This window comes from Phalacrocorax aristotelis, chromosome 3 (assembly GCF_949628215.1).
Source record: "Phalacrocorax aristotelis chromosome 3, bGulAri2.1, whole genome shotgun sequence".
Classification (NCBI taxonomy): Eukaryota; Metazoa; Chordata; class Aves; order Suliformes; family Phalacrocoracidae; genus Phalacrocorax; species Phalacrocorax aristotelis.
This window is the reverse complement of record NC_134278.1, coordinates 26,701,043-26,713,668: the sequence shown is the minus strand read 5'-3', so window position 1 is coordinate 26,713,668 and position 12,626 is coordinate 26,701,043. Positions and strand designations below refer to the sequence as shown.

The following is a 12,626-nucleotide window of genomic DNA, read 5'->3' as shown; positions in this document are numbered from 1 at the left end:
CAGGACTCCTATTAGGAAGAAGGGGGTTGCCACACACAGAAATATAGCTCCAATAATTGCTCTGTCAGTATATGCTTGAGAGGTGTGTTGTGCCATCAGCTCCACTTCAGGGCTTGCAAACTCTCATCTCAACCCTAGGGTACTCTCCCTGCCCTACTGCCAGTGCTCGATGAGTTTCCAAGGAAAGAGTGACACCAGAAAGAGAAATAGGCTTTGTACGAGCTAAGAAGAGCTAGGTGAGAGTTTCAGGGGGTGGATGGGTGAGAGAGGCTCCGCTGGGCAAAATTAGGCAATGAACTGCAACTGAGCAATCAAGTACTGGGGGAGCTGTTCCTCAAGGGGGAGGTCTGAGTGACCCCACCCCTGGTTGGGTGTCTTGCTGAACACAGTTCCTCAAAGTCACCATCTGTGAAATCAAGGCCTCTATATTTGATCCTAAACAGTAGTAGTTTATATGTTTATTCAGCAGCTTAAAAAGAAAACCTGTTTCTTTTCAATCTTTTTATTGAAGAGACTGCAGAACCCACTGAAATTCAATCTGCTTTCACACTATCTCCAATCTGCGCAAGAAGCTTCAGACTTCCTAAAGTCATTATTGGTGTGATTACTCAGTACATTCAGATCAGTTCATTTAAAGATATTTTTCGTAACTATTTATCATAGTGAACTAAATATGGGCTTTGGGGGTGCATAGTATTTGGCTGAGTATACACAAAGGGCTCAGAGAAAACAATGCAGTCATGATCTAAAGCTGAGCCTGAGCTTTGTTAACATCTTTAATTGACCATGCTAGCTCCAAAGAAAAGGCTTTACATTTTCCAGAAAGTGTGCAATAATGGCTGTGCATGGATTAGAAAAGACAGTTATAATTGCCATAAGTCCTATCTTTGCTGGTACAAGAACTTTCCCTATTGCTGATTCTGGGTTATGCACATGGAGCAAATAATAACAATTATTCTTGTTTATTGGCCTAAGAACAAATCTCTTGAAATGTTTATGCTTTTTTCCCCCCCTACAAATGTTAAAACATTACTACATGACCTGCTACTGCTGCATGGATACTATTGTCCTTAGTCACTCACACAGACCAGTTGATTGTGGAGCAAATTAAATATTTTTCCCCCAGGATTCACTCATACCTAAAGGGATACATCTTGACAGTCTTAGGACATTGCCAAAAAATGTACTACCCCCTCTTTTAACTGAGAAGATAATTCATACCTTGATTGAAAGGTCTTCAATCAATATAAAAATATTTTATAGTAATTAATCTATACGCCATTGGAGAGGGAAGAAATCAAAAAGACAATAGTTATTTTCAAGATATAAAGGAAAGAATGTTAAGAATATCTGAACATTAAAAACCATATTAAATCAAAGTTTTATTTTAAAAAATGTATCATGATTTGCAGCTAATCCTGGTACTGTTTGGTTTTTAAAAGACACTGTTGTGTGCAAATTAATGGAAAATGAGAATGACTAGTTCCAAGACCAGCTTGCATGCTGCATAATAGCCAAGTATCCTATTAGTTGTCCTCTGATCTTGAAGACTAAGTAACTAAAGATTTCGTGGGTTTTGCTCTAATGTATGACCATAGAACTCTGGGAGATATTTAATTGAGTCAGTGTTAGTACATTGAGATGTTGAGGCATGCCCCACAAGATGGTTATCTCTATACTGTGCAGCTCAAAGCATGTTCGGTGTTTTCTGGAAATTAGAAATTAGTTTTGCATTTTCAGTGGGCGTATTTCCACATTATTTTTTGTGTGTATTTTTCAACCCTGAATCATAATCAGATGCTGGAAACATGTTTGTACAGATTGAATAAGACTTAAATTTATTTTACAATGTGCTAATAGATTTTAAAGGTACAGTATGAAAATTAGAGTAATTTTTTATTTTCTACAGATCATGATAGTGTATTCATTCTGGAGAATAAGTTTCCCCTTTATAAAAAAAAAATCAAAAAACAACTAACTGAAAAATAACAAAAGGAAAAAATATATTCTTTCTGGCTTTTTAGGACATTTTAAAATTATAAAAATTGATAAAAGTCTCGGCATGAACTATTAGAAAAGGGAACACTGAGTAACTCAGGTTCACCAGTCTGTGTATGTTTGGCAGTCTTGTTTTAGAAATATGCCTCTTCTATCTATAAAACTAATTTTTACAAGTTCTTAAAACTCATGAAACCCAGTGGGAAATATATTCTTTGTGTAAAAATCATTACCACTGATCCTATTAAGGCAGAGCTTCAAAAAAAGTTAAGGATAATTGTCCATGTAAAGTATTTTATAATTAGATTGAACTGGTAAATTAAAATACATTGAGATGTCTTAAGATGGTGATACATCTCATCCTACATATTAAGTTGATGCTATACTGAGTTGTATATTTGAGGCACTCTACACATGAGAAAAAAAAATACATAGTATAGTAAGGAGAAGCTCCTAAAACATGTCTTAAAATAAGACGTCGTCCTTCATTTTTCACAGTGGTGGTCCTCCTTTTCATAAGGAAAGCCGGTTACCTTGTTGCTCTTGAGAGGGCTTGGCTTTACGTCCCCCTCCTTCACTCTGGTTTCACAGGGTTTATCGCCTCTCATTCCCTATTCTGCTTTTTCATTTTGATCTTCTAACTTTTTGTAACTCCACTAGCACAGGGATGCCCTTTTGTTCAAAATACAAGTGTTACTTTGCAGCAATAGTTTTAATAGCCCATCTGAGCGTGGAGGCAATTGAATAAATCTACCAGATGAAGCATTATACAAACAACAGCTAAGAGAAAATCTTCCATTTCTCTGACATCCACTTCCACCAATATCCTTCACTTCTCATGCAGTCTCTCTCACTTCTTTTATCTCTCCCGTGGGACGAAATTCTCCTAGGATGTGGAGGTTTGGCATTACGTTATTCCTGAGGTTCACTGGCAAGAAGTGGAGGCAAATTGTTTTGGTGTATGGTATAACCCACAAGTTAGGATACTTTCTTCTGAGACAGAAGATCAAAGTTCACATCTCTCTGCAAACATATGAGGGGATATGAGCCGGTATCCTTGAAAGCTGAGTCAAGTCTTTATGGAAGCAGCGACCTAACTCCAAGAAATAGGACATGGCTGTGAATCGCCATCAGCCGGTCTCCTTCCTTCTGCCCAGAGTTAAGCACCAAAATCCTAAGAAAGTGGAACTAAAGTGCCAGCTTTTCCTTGGTATTTCCTGCTGGTTATTTTAGGTCATAGAATAATATAATCACAGAATGGTTTGGGTTAGAGGGGACCTTCAAAGATCATCCAGTCCAACTCCCCTGCCATGGGACATCTTTCACTAGGTCAGGTTGCTCAAAGCCCCATCCATCCTGGCCTTGAACACTTCCAGGGTTGGGGCATCCACAGCTTCTCTGGGTAACCTGTACTAGTGTGTCATCACCTTCATCGTAAAAAATACCTGCCTTATGTCCAGTCTAAACCTATTCGCCTCCCTGAGCATAATGGCTTTTGCCCAGGCACCCAGCTCAGAGGTGGAGAACCCAGTGGTCCACCCTACACTTACTTGGGACAATTATTACCTGCTGTGGATGTACCTACCGTCTTCACCTTTCCCTGCCTTTCATGAACCTGTGTACTTGCAGTGTCCAGGCTTGTCCCCCCAGTTTCCAGAGGCCAGGCAGCCCAAGGAAGCTGAGCTCCTGTGGCTGGGCAGAGGCAGGGAGTGAGGCACGGAGAGGAGGAGTCATTTTAAAGAGCACCCGAGCGCAGGCTCCAGTCTCTTTTGCTCACTGTGACAGCAAAGCGTCACACTGGAAACCACAAGCTGGGACTTACCAAGTGGCCTCTGATCTTTCTTTCTCACTTTTGCCACCTTTTCTCTCTTTCTGTCATCTCATTTTTCCAAGGAAGAGGTGTTTTCACTGGCAGCTTCTTGGACAGCTCTGGGACACCAGTTTTCTGAGGAGGGTAAGGGGTTTTAACTCCTCACTTTGATAGTGGTTAGAAGTAACACTTTAACGGAGGGGGGAAGGTTGTTTATTTGAATGCATTGTTTTGGGACCCCAAGTGTCCTTTGGCATAAGTTGTTCTTAAGCTAAGATCAATTACCAAAAGCAAACAGCTATAGAAAACCAAATCATCCAGGGTTTTCAAAGTTCAGTAACTTGGATTTATTATAGGATCATTTCGTTTGTTTCACTGGTGTTGCATGTCCTGTCACTTATGTGCTTATACACTAAACTAGCTGGTGACATTTCTGCTGATGGAAAAGTGTTTTTCAGGAAAAAACACTGGAGAGTGGACATTTTTGACCAGCAAGCTTAAAATGTCACAGATTTAAATGAGCTCTGCAATGATGCATTGAGGCGATAAACATGAAGTGCTGCATGTATTAAAATTTTTAAGTTAGGGTCTCTAAAAATATTTTGCTCCACAAGTATGACTGCCAGAAGAGTATGCCCTTGCCAGATATAAAGTTGTGGCTATTAATATGCAAAGCTATGAATGGGTAACATACAAAAACATCCAAAAGTTTCATTTTGCTTTTATTCTATATCAATAAACATACATGACACTTGGGATAGCATAGTTTTTTTTCAAAAAAAGTTGTGTTAAACAACGAAAGTATACTAAACCACCAGCTATAGCTTTGATTGAACCTGTCTTAAAATGGCAAGCTGCTGGGAGGTTGCTATTCTGGGAGGTGACTCTGATAGGTCTCAACAGATGCAGCTCCTGGAATGCAGGCGGAGCAGGGGGAGCCGGGCAGCAGCTGACCCCCACACTGGCACACTGACATTTTGGGGATCGCAGCTCACGTCAGCACAGGATGACACTGACACTTTCGGCACACATGGCCTTCTCCCTTGCATGCTCTGCACATAGTCGTCACCCCAGAGCAGCAAAAAAAAAAAATCCTGGTTCTCACCGGCAGCAACCATTCCTTTCTAAATTTAAATTATCGTTTTGCTACGTGCTGTGTGCTTCAGGTAAAATTTGTGTGCTGAGATTTTAGATCGAAATATTACTGGAGTTTTTTATTAAGTTACCTAAAATAATCCAGTCATTTGCTTTATTGTTAGGTAGCATTTATTCATGAATAAGCACATGGATTACAGAGGAAATTAGCTGGTGGAGATTGTTTTAAAATCAAGGGATATACTAAAGATAAATGCTGTATTTGAATATATTTGAATGCTGATCTCAGCAATTTTGTTTTAACTGCGTTATTGAAGATCAGTGCTTTCTTTCAAGGTGTATTTGCATATAATTATATTTATTTGAAATAGCTCCTTTGAAAATCACTTAGGGGCCATCTCACATTGCATGTGACAAAAACTTAGTTCTTAATTTCAGCAAGAGCTGGAACTTGCCTACAGTTTATAAGTCTAATTCATCTATCTGTTCTAACATAATTGTATGGGAGTAATTTTTAACCCTCACATATAAAGAACTTGTTTAAAATAACACATCCTGCTAGTGTTTGCATGGCATTTTTCTCAAATAAAAGTTATACAAAATCCTAAATATAGGATTATAAATTTCAAAATTACTGATATTGAAAAGCAAAGTGTGCTATGAGTAGAATGTATTTGTAAACCTGACATGGGAAGTAGAATGTCATCAGTATAGAAAATCAAGAGCTCCAAAAACCTGGAAACAATTTGGAGCAGATACTGAATCTGAAATCAACATGACATTGTACTGAAATTTACTTTGTCTTTATGTCTTATGTTGCTTTTTTTTTCCCTAAGAATTTCTCCCACTCTTAATAGTTCCTGGTCAAATTCTGAACTTGCCTGTAAGTCTGTACTAGCCCTGGAGTAAGGATGAACGAAGCTGGGGGCCCATATCTTTCCTATGCTTCAGGCTAATGCATTCAGATCTAGAGCCTGGCTGTTTTAAATGTATATTTACAAAATTTTACACTCTGGCAAACACATTTAATATTTAGGAAGATAATTTAATTCTTTGGATGTGGTGACAATAGGGGATTGTTGTTTTTATGACCTTGTTCCTAAAAAAAAGAATTAGGTGTTGTAGGTGTATTCTTCACAATTTTAGTATCCATTGTTATTAAGGAGCAGCCACACTACAATCTAGGACAGCATGACAGTTCTTAGGAAGATAGATTATCCTGTCTGTTTTGGTTTTGTGGCATTTATATGTATTGACAAAGGTTAGATTTGTTGTATACTCATTCCACTATTACATTTCACAACTGCAGTATAGCTCTAAATGTTTTAATTTTATTTTTATAAGCTCTTGGCTGTAATATTTCATTGCAGTCATGGCCCCTAAGAAGAAGAATGTGAAGAAGAACAAAGCAGATATCAATGAAATGACTATCATTGTGGAAGATGGCCCCCTCAGTAAACTGAATGGTTTGAATGGACTCCTGGATGGAGGAAATGGTTTCAGCTGCATCTCATCTGAAGTTTCCGACCCATCATATAGCCCAAATCTCTTGGAAGGTCTAAGCAGAATGAGACAAGAAAATTTTCTTTGTGACTTGACTATCAGTACCAAAACCAAATCCTTCAGTGTTCATAAGGTAGTGATGGCTTCAAGCAGTGACTACTTTCACAACATCTTAAAGAAAGATCCATCCACTCAGAGAGTAGACCTCAATGACGTGTCCCCATTGGGTCTAGCTACTGTTATCACCTATGCTTACACTGGAAAACTTACCCTCTCGCTTTATACAATAGGTAGTATTATTTCCACAGCAATTTATCTACAGATTCACACCCTTGTAAAGATGTGCTGTGATTTTCTAATCCAAGAAATCAGTGTTGAGAACTGTATGTACGTTGCCAATATTGCAGAAACATATGGACTAAAAACAACCAAGGAAGCAGCACACAAATTTATTAGAGACAACTTCATTGAATTTTCAGAAACAGATCAGTTCTTAAAGCTTACTTTTGATCAGATTAATGAACTCCTTGCAGATGATGACTTGCAGTTGCCTTCTGAAATTGTTGCATTCCAGATTGCAATAAAATGGCTGGAGTTTGACCAAAAAAGGGTAAAGTTTGCTGCCGATCTCTTAGGTAACATCCGTTTTGGTACTATCTCAGCCCAAGACCTTGTCAATTATGTTCAAACTGTGCCGAGAATGATGCAAGATGCAGACTGCCATAAACTCCTAGTGGATGCCATGAACTATCATTTGCTTCCCTACCACCAGAATACACTGCAGTCCAGAAGAACAAGGATCCGTGGAGGTTTCAGGGTCTTAGTTACTGTCGGGGGACGCCCTGCTCTAACAGAAAAGTCTCTTAGCAGAGACATCTTATACAGAGATCCTGAAAATGGATGGAAGAAGCTGAGTGAAATGCCTGCTAAAAGTTTTAATCAGTGTGTGACGGTGATGGATGGATTTCTCTATGTGGCCGGTGGGGAAGACCAGAATGATGCCAGGAACCAAGCCAAGCATGCAGTCAGCAATTTCTGCAGGTAACTGGTTATTTATTTAAAAGGGATGGAGAGAGCACTTCCACACAATGCTGGTAGATAGACCAAGCTGGTCTGTGACATGCAGCATGACCACTCAGATAAATAGAAAGGGGACAGGGCTGGGGAGGTGCGGACGCTATTCTACATTAAAGTTTGAATGAACAGAAATATGCATCTGAAGTTATGCAAAAACTTCACCATGGTTACACATGCACAATGAGAAGTGAGGAGAACTGAGAAAACTTACTCCGAGTGGAAGAAATAAGTAGGAAGTTCTGGGATGTTCTAAGGTACCATTAAAATGCGCCAAATCAGACAAGATGACTTTTTAAATGTCAAGAGCTGCTGATGCATCACGAAAGTTCAGAAAAACACCTTTTAGGTATTATAATCTTGACTTTCTATGCACCAACCACCATATTTTCAACAGCTTTCATACTGCATTTCATATCCTTTAGCTTTTTTATTTATCAAGAGTTTAGAAACAATGTCACTGTCTCTTGAAGGCCATATTTCTCTTGTACAGTGTACTCCAAATAATATCTCACTTCTGCAGTATTACAGTACCTATCTATAGTCATCCAAGGACTGCACTGGGGATAGCAAGGTCAGAAGGCTAACATGCAGTAGTTAGATGGGCGATAGTAGTTTTTAAATAGTTCAGCCTAAAACTGACAGCACACAATAGCTTGTAGCAAAGGCTGGAGGTGAGACAACTCAGCTTTTTATCTATGAACAGACTGTGGACATGCAATGACAATACACAGCCACAGTCCTACCAGTGCTTCCTTTCCTGCTCCCAGAAGTTACTCAGAAAACTCCTGAGGACATCCAACCGATATGCAAAGTTAATGAATAAGGAACCTTTTTTTGAATGAATGAGGATCATTTTTATTGTCTAATCTACTTTGTCAGAAAAATATCTCACATAAAGGAGATTATGCTCTTGCTTTCCAGACCTGCTTTTAAGCAATGCCTCACGTTCTCACAAGGAGCTGTGTACTCAATGCACACTTTGGTGGTGGGGAAGAGGTGGGAGAATCCTCGCAGTCCACAGCTGAATGGGTTCTGCTCCCTGTTCTGCCATTAACCTCGAGCATGTCAAGTCACATCAGTAGGTCCATGGGCTTGCTTTCAGAGCTGCGGGTGACAATGCAGTATGACAGCTAACAGTTATTACTTACTTTCCCATAGTCTTTTTCTCATGTGTTTCCCTGGTCGCCACAGCATGCGACAGGAGAAATGTATGGGCCTACTAATGTACCTCACTCAACTTTCAGGAGTCATAATTTGCTATTTCCTATTTCAGAATTGCTCATTTCAATGTCAAGGACGGAAAATGTTGTTTCAGATAGGTATGGTGTTAGGAAGCAAGGATGTTCTTTCCACATAATTCTTATTCCATATGAGTGGCAGGGAAAGAATACTTGCCATTTAGAAAGAAGTACTAAAAAAATGGAAGTATAAATCACCACCTAACATTTTTTAAAACTCTTTGAGTAAATTTTGATATCTTTGCTGTAGGTGTAAATTGAAAAAAAAACCCTTTTAAAATTTCTATTGTATGTTGAAAGTATCTCTTTCCAATACTCTAATGAGGTTATTACACAAAATCAAACAGAAGAAGAGTGAGATTTGCTTTATTGAAATAATACCAGGTTTGAATGATGCAAATACTTTTTTTTTTTCCAGTCAAAAACTAAATTTATTTGGAAATTTAACCAGAGATACCAGTTTCATTCCACTGATTTCTGATGGGCTAAATAAATAACTAAAATTTTAGTAACTCCACAGCTGCAGCAGTAGCAGGGCAGAGACAGGACTGTAGAATTTAGCAGAGCAGTATGTGAGACAGTTACCCTCTTTTTTTAATGCTTTCAGGTACGATCCTCGTTTCAACACCTGGATTCACCTGGCAAACATGAATCAGCGGCGCACCCACTTTAGTCTGAATGTGTTCAATGGCCTCCTTTTTGCAGTGGGTGGTCGCAACTCTGAGGGGTGCCTCTCCTCGATTGAATGTTATGTGCCTGCAACTAATCAGTGGCAGATGAAGGCACCCCTGGAGGTGCCCAGGTGCTGCCACGCCAGTGCAGTGGTGGATGGTCGGATCCTGGTCACAGGAGGTTACATTAATAATGCGTATTCTCGCTCAGTGTGCATGTACGACCCCAGCAAAGATAGCTGGCAGGATAAGTCCAGCCTCAGCACCCCAAGGGGATGGCACTGTGCAGTGTCCCTTCTGGAAAGGGTCTATGTCATGGGTGGGTCTCAGCTGGGTGGGCGAGCTGAAAGGGTTGATGTTCTCCCCGTGGAATGTTACAGTCCTTACACGGGGCAGTGGAATTACGTGGCGCCGCTTCAAACCGGAGTTAGTACGGCTGGTGCCTCCACCCTTAATGGGAAAATTTACTTAGTGGGTGGCTGGAATGAAATAGAGAAAAAATATAAGAAGTGCATTCAGTGCTATAACCCAGATCTCAATGAATGGACAGAGGAGGATGAGCTGCCTGAGGCCACTGTGGGCGTATCCTGTTGTACAATATCCATGCCCAACACGAAGACAAGGGAGTCCAGGGCCAGCTCAGTCTCTTCTGTTCCAGTCAGTATTTAAATACGGGTCTAACCAGCAAGAAGTAAAAATGTTTACCAGCACAGCAGTATAATTAACCCTTTAAGTAGCATTTTTGGGCTTACATGGAAAAAAAATCATTGGCTTTGCAACAGTTTTAACAGTGCAAATTGGCCAGTTTTCATGATCTTTAATACAGGTGGCATGAAACAACATATTAGGGATAAGATGAATTTTCTTAGCAGGAAGAGAGTTAACCCGTAACTGCAGAATTTCATTCTGTTCCTGACTTTGCCACTGACTTAGTGGCAGTAAAATAACGTACTTTGTGCCTTGGTTTCCTTACCTGTAAATAGAGACAAAATTCCTTCAGAAGATTGTTGCGAAGCTTTTTTAATACTGGGTTTTAAATGCTTTCAGAACCCAAAATGAAATTCATATATTGCTAGTAATAAATCTTAACGTACATCAGAAATGTGCTGTGTCATCACAAAATTGATCAGTTCTTTTCTAAGCATTTTCTATTTTGACAAACTGAAAGGAAAAACCCCAAACCCTCAAAATATAGCATACAGCATGTGCATACTTTCCTTTTGGGGCAGTGGTATTCACAGAAAAATTCACAGACCTTTTTCTCCTTCAGAAGTTTGACAGAGATTCCTCTCTTCTGCCATGAAACCCCTTAATTCTCATATCTAATGCTGTGTCATGGCTTTCAAGACCATCAATCCACAAAATACTTAGCTCCTGTAAGCATTATAGGCCAGCCCAAGGGCTGCCTTTTGTGTCAAGTTTCTCTCCTGACCTCTCTGCCTACACCAAGAAGCAGACCACCACCCCATCCTCCCCTTCACACCAGGGAGACTCTCCTGTCACTCCAGGTGTAAGGCATATGTCTCCTCCTGTTCCTACTCTTCCCATCTGTGTAGGAATGTACATCCAGGATATCTTCTTGTTCAAGAAGGTCCTCATCAATGCAAGGAGGTAGGAGCTGCCACAGCAGAGCCAAAATCAGGAAGCTGAGTCCATGTCAGGAGGCACCAAGGGCTAACGGTGTCTACGAGTGGAGATGCACAGAGCATCCCTCCTGCTCAGCATTATTCTGACAAATTCCCAGTTGAGTGAGGAATGAAGACAGAATAAAGACTGCAGGATCTGCCTTTAAGAGTAGGGTGTATGTGTGGAAAATGATGAATCATGGGGAGACTGGAGGAAATCAAAGAGACCTTCCTTAAGAGTATCGAAGAGATATCTTAACACATTTCTTACCAGGTGTAAGCACATCACCCAGAGAAACCTTTTCCTGGGTGTACCATTAAGTATCTCCTTTTGAAGCCTTAATTACAGCCCCATTTCTGGAGCTTTTACTCATGTTTTCCCAAACGCTAGACTAATGCGGTGCCTGTTGAAGTCTGTGAAGTTTTCCCAGTGAGTAAAGTCTTTGCTCAACTTAGAATACCTTCCAAGAACTTTTCTTCCTCATTTCAGCATGCAGTGGGGGAATTAAGCACTGAAACCTAATCCTATTCCCTTAGCCAAAGGGATATGCAACCCATAATGTCCCCTGAGAATTTGATACCAAAGGACTGCTTGCAGCACAAAATGTCCATACCCTTCTGTTGGGGAAGGAAAGAAGCACTACAAGGAACTAAAATGATTTAATAAAACCAAAAGGGTTCACTCACCTTAACCAATTCATAGAGGCTTCACATGTAGTTTCCTCAGATTATCACTGACACCTCCAGGCTCCGGTGCCAATGAGAAGGTATGCTCTTAGCAGTGTTCACAAGGCATCCAGATTTTTATCTCATTTGCAACAGGGGAATGCTATAAAATTGTCTGTAGTGCAGATATTGTTGAGGCAAGCATTTTCAGGACTTATACTCTGCTTTTTGTAGCTTTGTTGCAGCTACATACTGAGCATTGGCATGAGCGTGACACAGTATTAGAGATGAAGTAATTCACTCTGTCAGTTGGGATTAAACTCCAATTCTAATTTAGAGTTCTTGTCTGCATCCTGACTGCACAATTTTAAATCCTAAATTCTATTTCTGAGTGCTGCATGTTATTAGAATATACTGCGTTGCAATGACTTTTGATCATAGTAGCGCTGTCATATAGGTTTCATTAATCTAATTAGCATACAGTTATCCTTTTTCCTGTTTAATTCAAATGAATAATAATTCAAATCCACAGCCACAGACCAAAACATGGAATTGTGTAGCAGAGTAAGATTACTTTGTTTTAAATACGAAAATGCTGTTCTTGCCCATTCCAGTCGCCAAAAGCATTCTTGTGAATGAGAGCAAAATTTCTCTTCACCCAAAGTCATGACCATGTGTTCCATATGAAAGTATTTTAAAATCTCTTTGAAAAATCCATCTGCTTCAATATTTTTTTTTAATTTTAATACTATTAAAGTTGATTATCCACCACCAGTCCAATGAAGACACACATAACCCATATCCAATTATAGCTGTATACATACTCCAGTTATTTAGTGTTTCTAAGGTACCCATAGGATGCTTTTTAGGAATTGAAGAAGCAATCATTTTGGTCTCAGCCAGCCATTGGATGAAATTCTGTCATATGCAAGTGTCTCTTTTC

At 39.7% G+C, this 12,626-nt stretch overlaps 1 protein-coding gene across 2 annotated transcripts; it reads left to right on the top strand.

The window, feature by feature from the left end:
* Nucleotides 1-3,762: 3,762 nt before the first annotated feature.
* Nucleotides 3,763-10,494, top strand: KLHL31 (kelch like family member 31). 2 transcript variants are annotated; one of them, XM_075086981.1, is made up of 3 exons: nt 3,763-3,952; nt 6,274-7,447; nt 9,329-10,494. In XM_075086981.1, exons 2-3 carry the CDS (start codon nt 6,276-6,278, stop codon nt 10,059-10,061), a joined length of 1,905 nt encoding a protein of 634 aa, XP_074943082.1. In that variant the 5' UTR covers nt 3,763-3,952; nt 6,274-6,275; the 3' UTR covers nt 10,062-10,494. The 2 variants fall into 2 exon arrangements, with proteins under 2 accessions (XP_074943082.1, XP_074943081.1); XM_075086980.1 differs by lacking the exon at nt 3,763-3,952 and having other exon boundaries at nt 6,251-7,447.
* Nucleotides 10,495-12,626: the final 2,132 nt, after the last annotated feature.

Coding starts and splice junctions, on each gene's coding strand:
- KLHL31 (XM_075086981.1), top strand. CDS start 6,276: ATGGCCCCTAAGAAGAAGAATGTGAAGAAGAACAAAGCAGATATCAAT. Junction 7,448..9,328: donor GCAGTCAGCAATTTCTGCAG/GTAACTGGTTAT, acceptor TAATGCTTTCAG/GTACGATCCTCGTTTCAACA.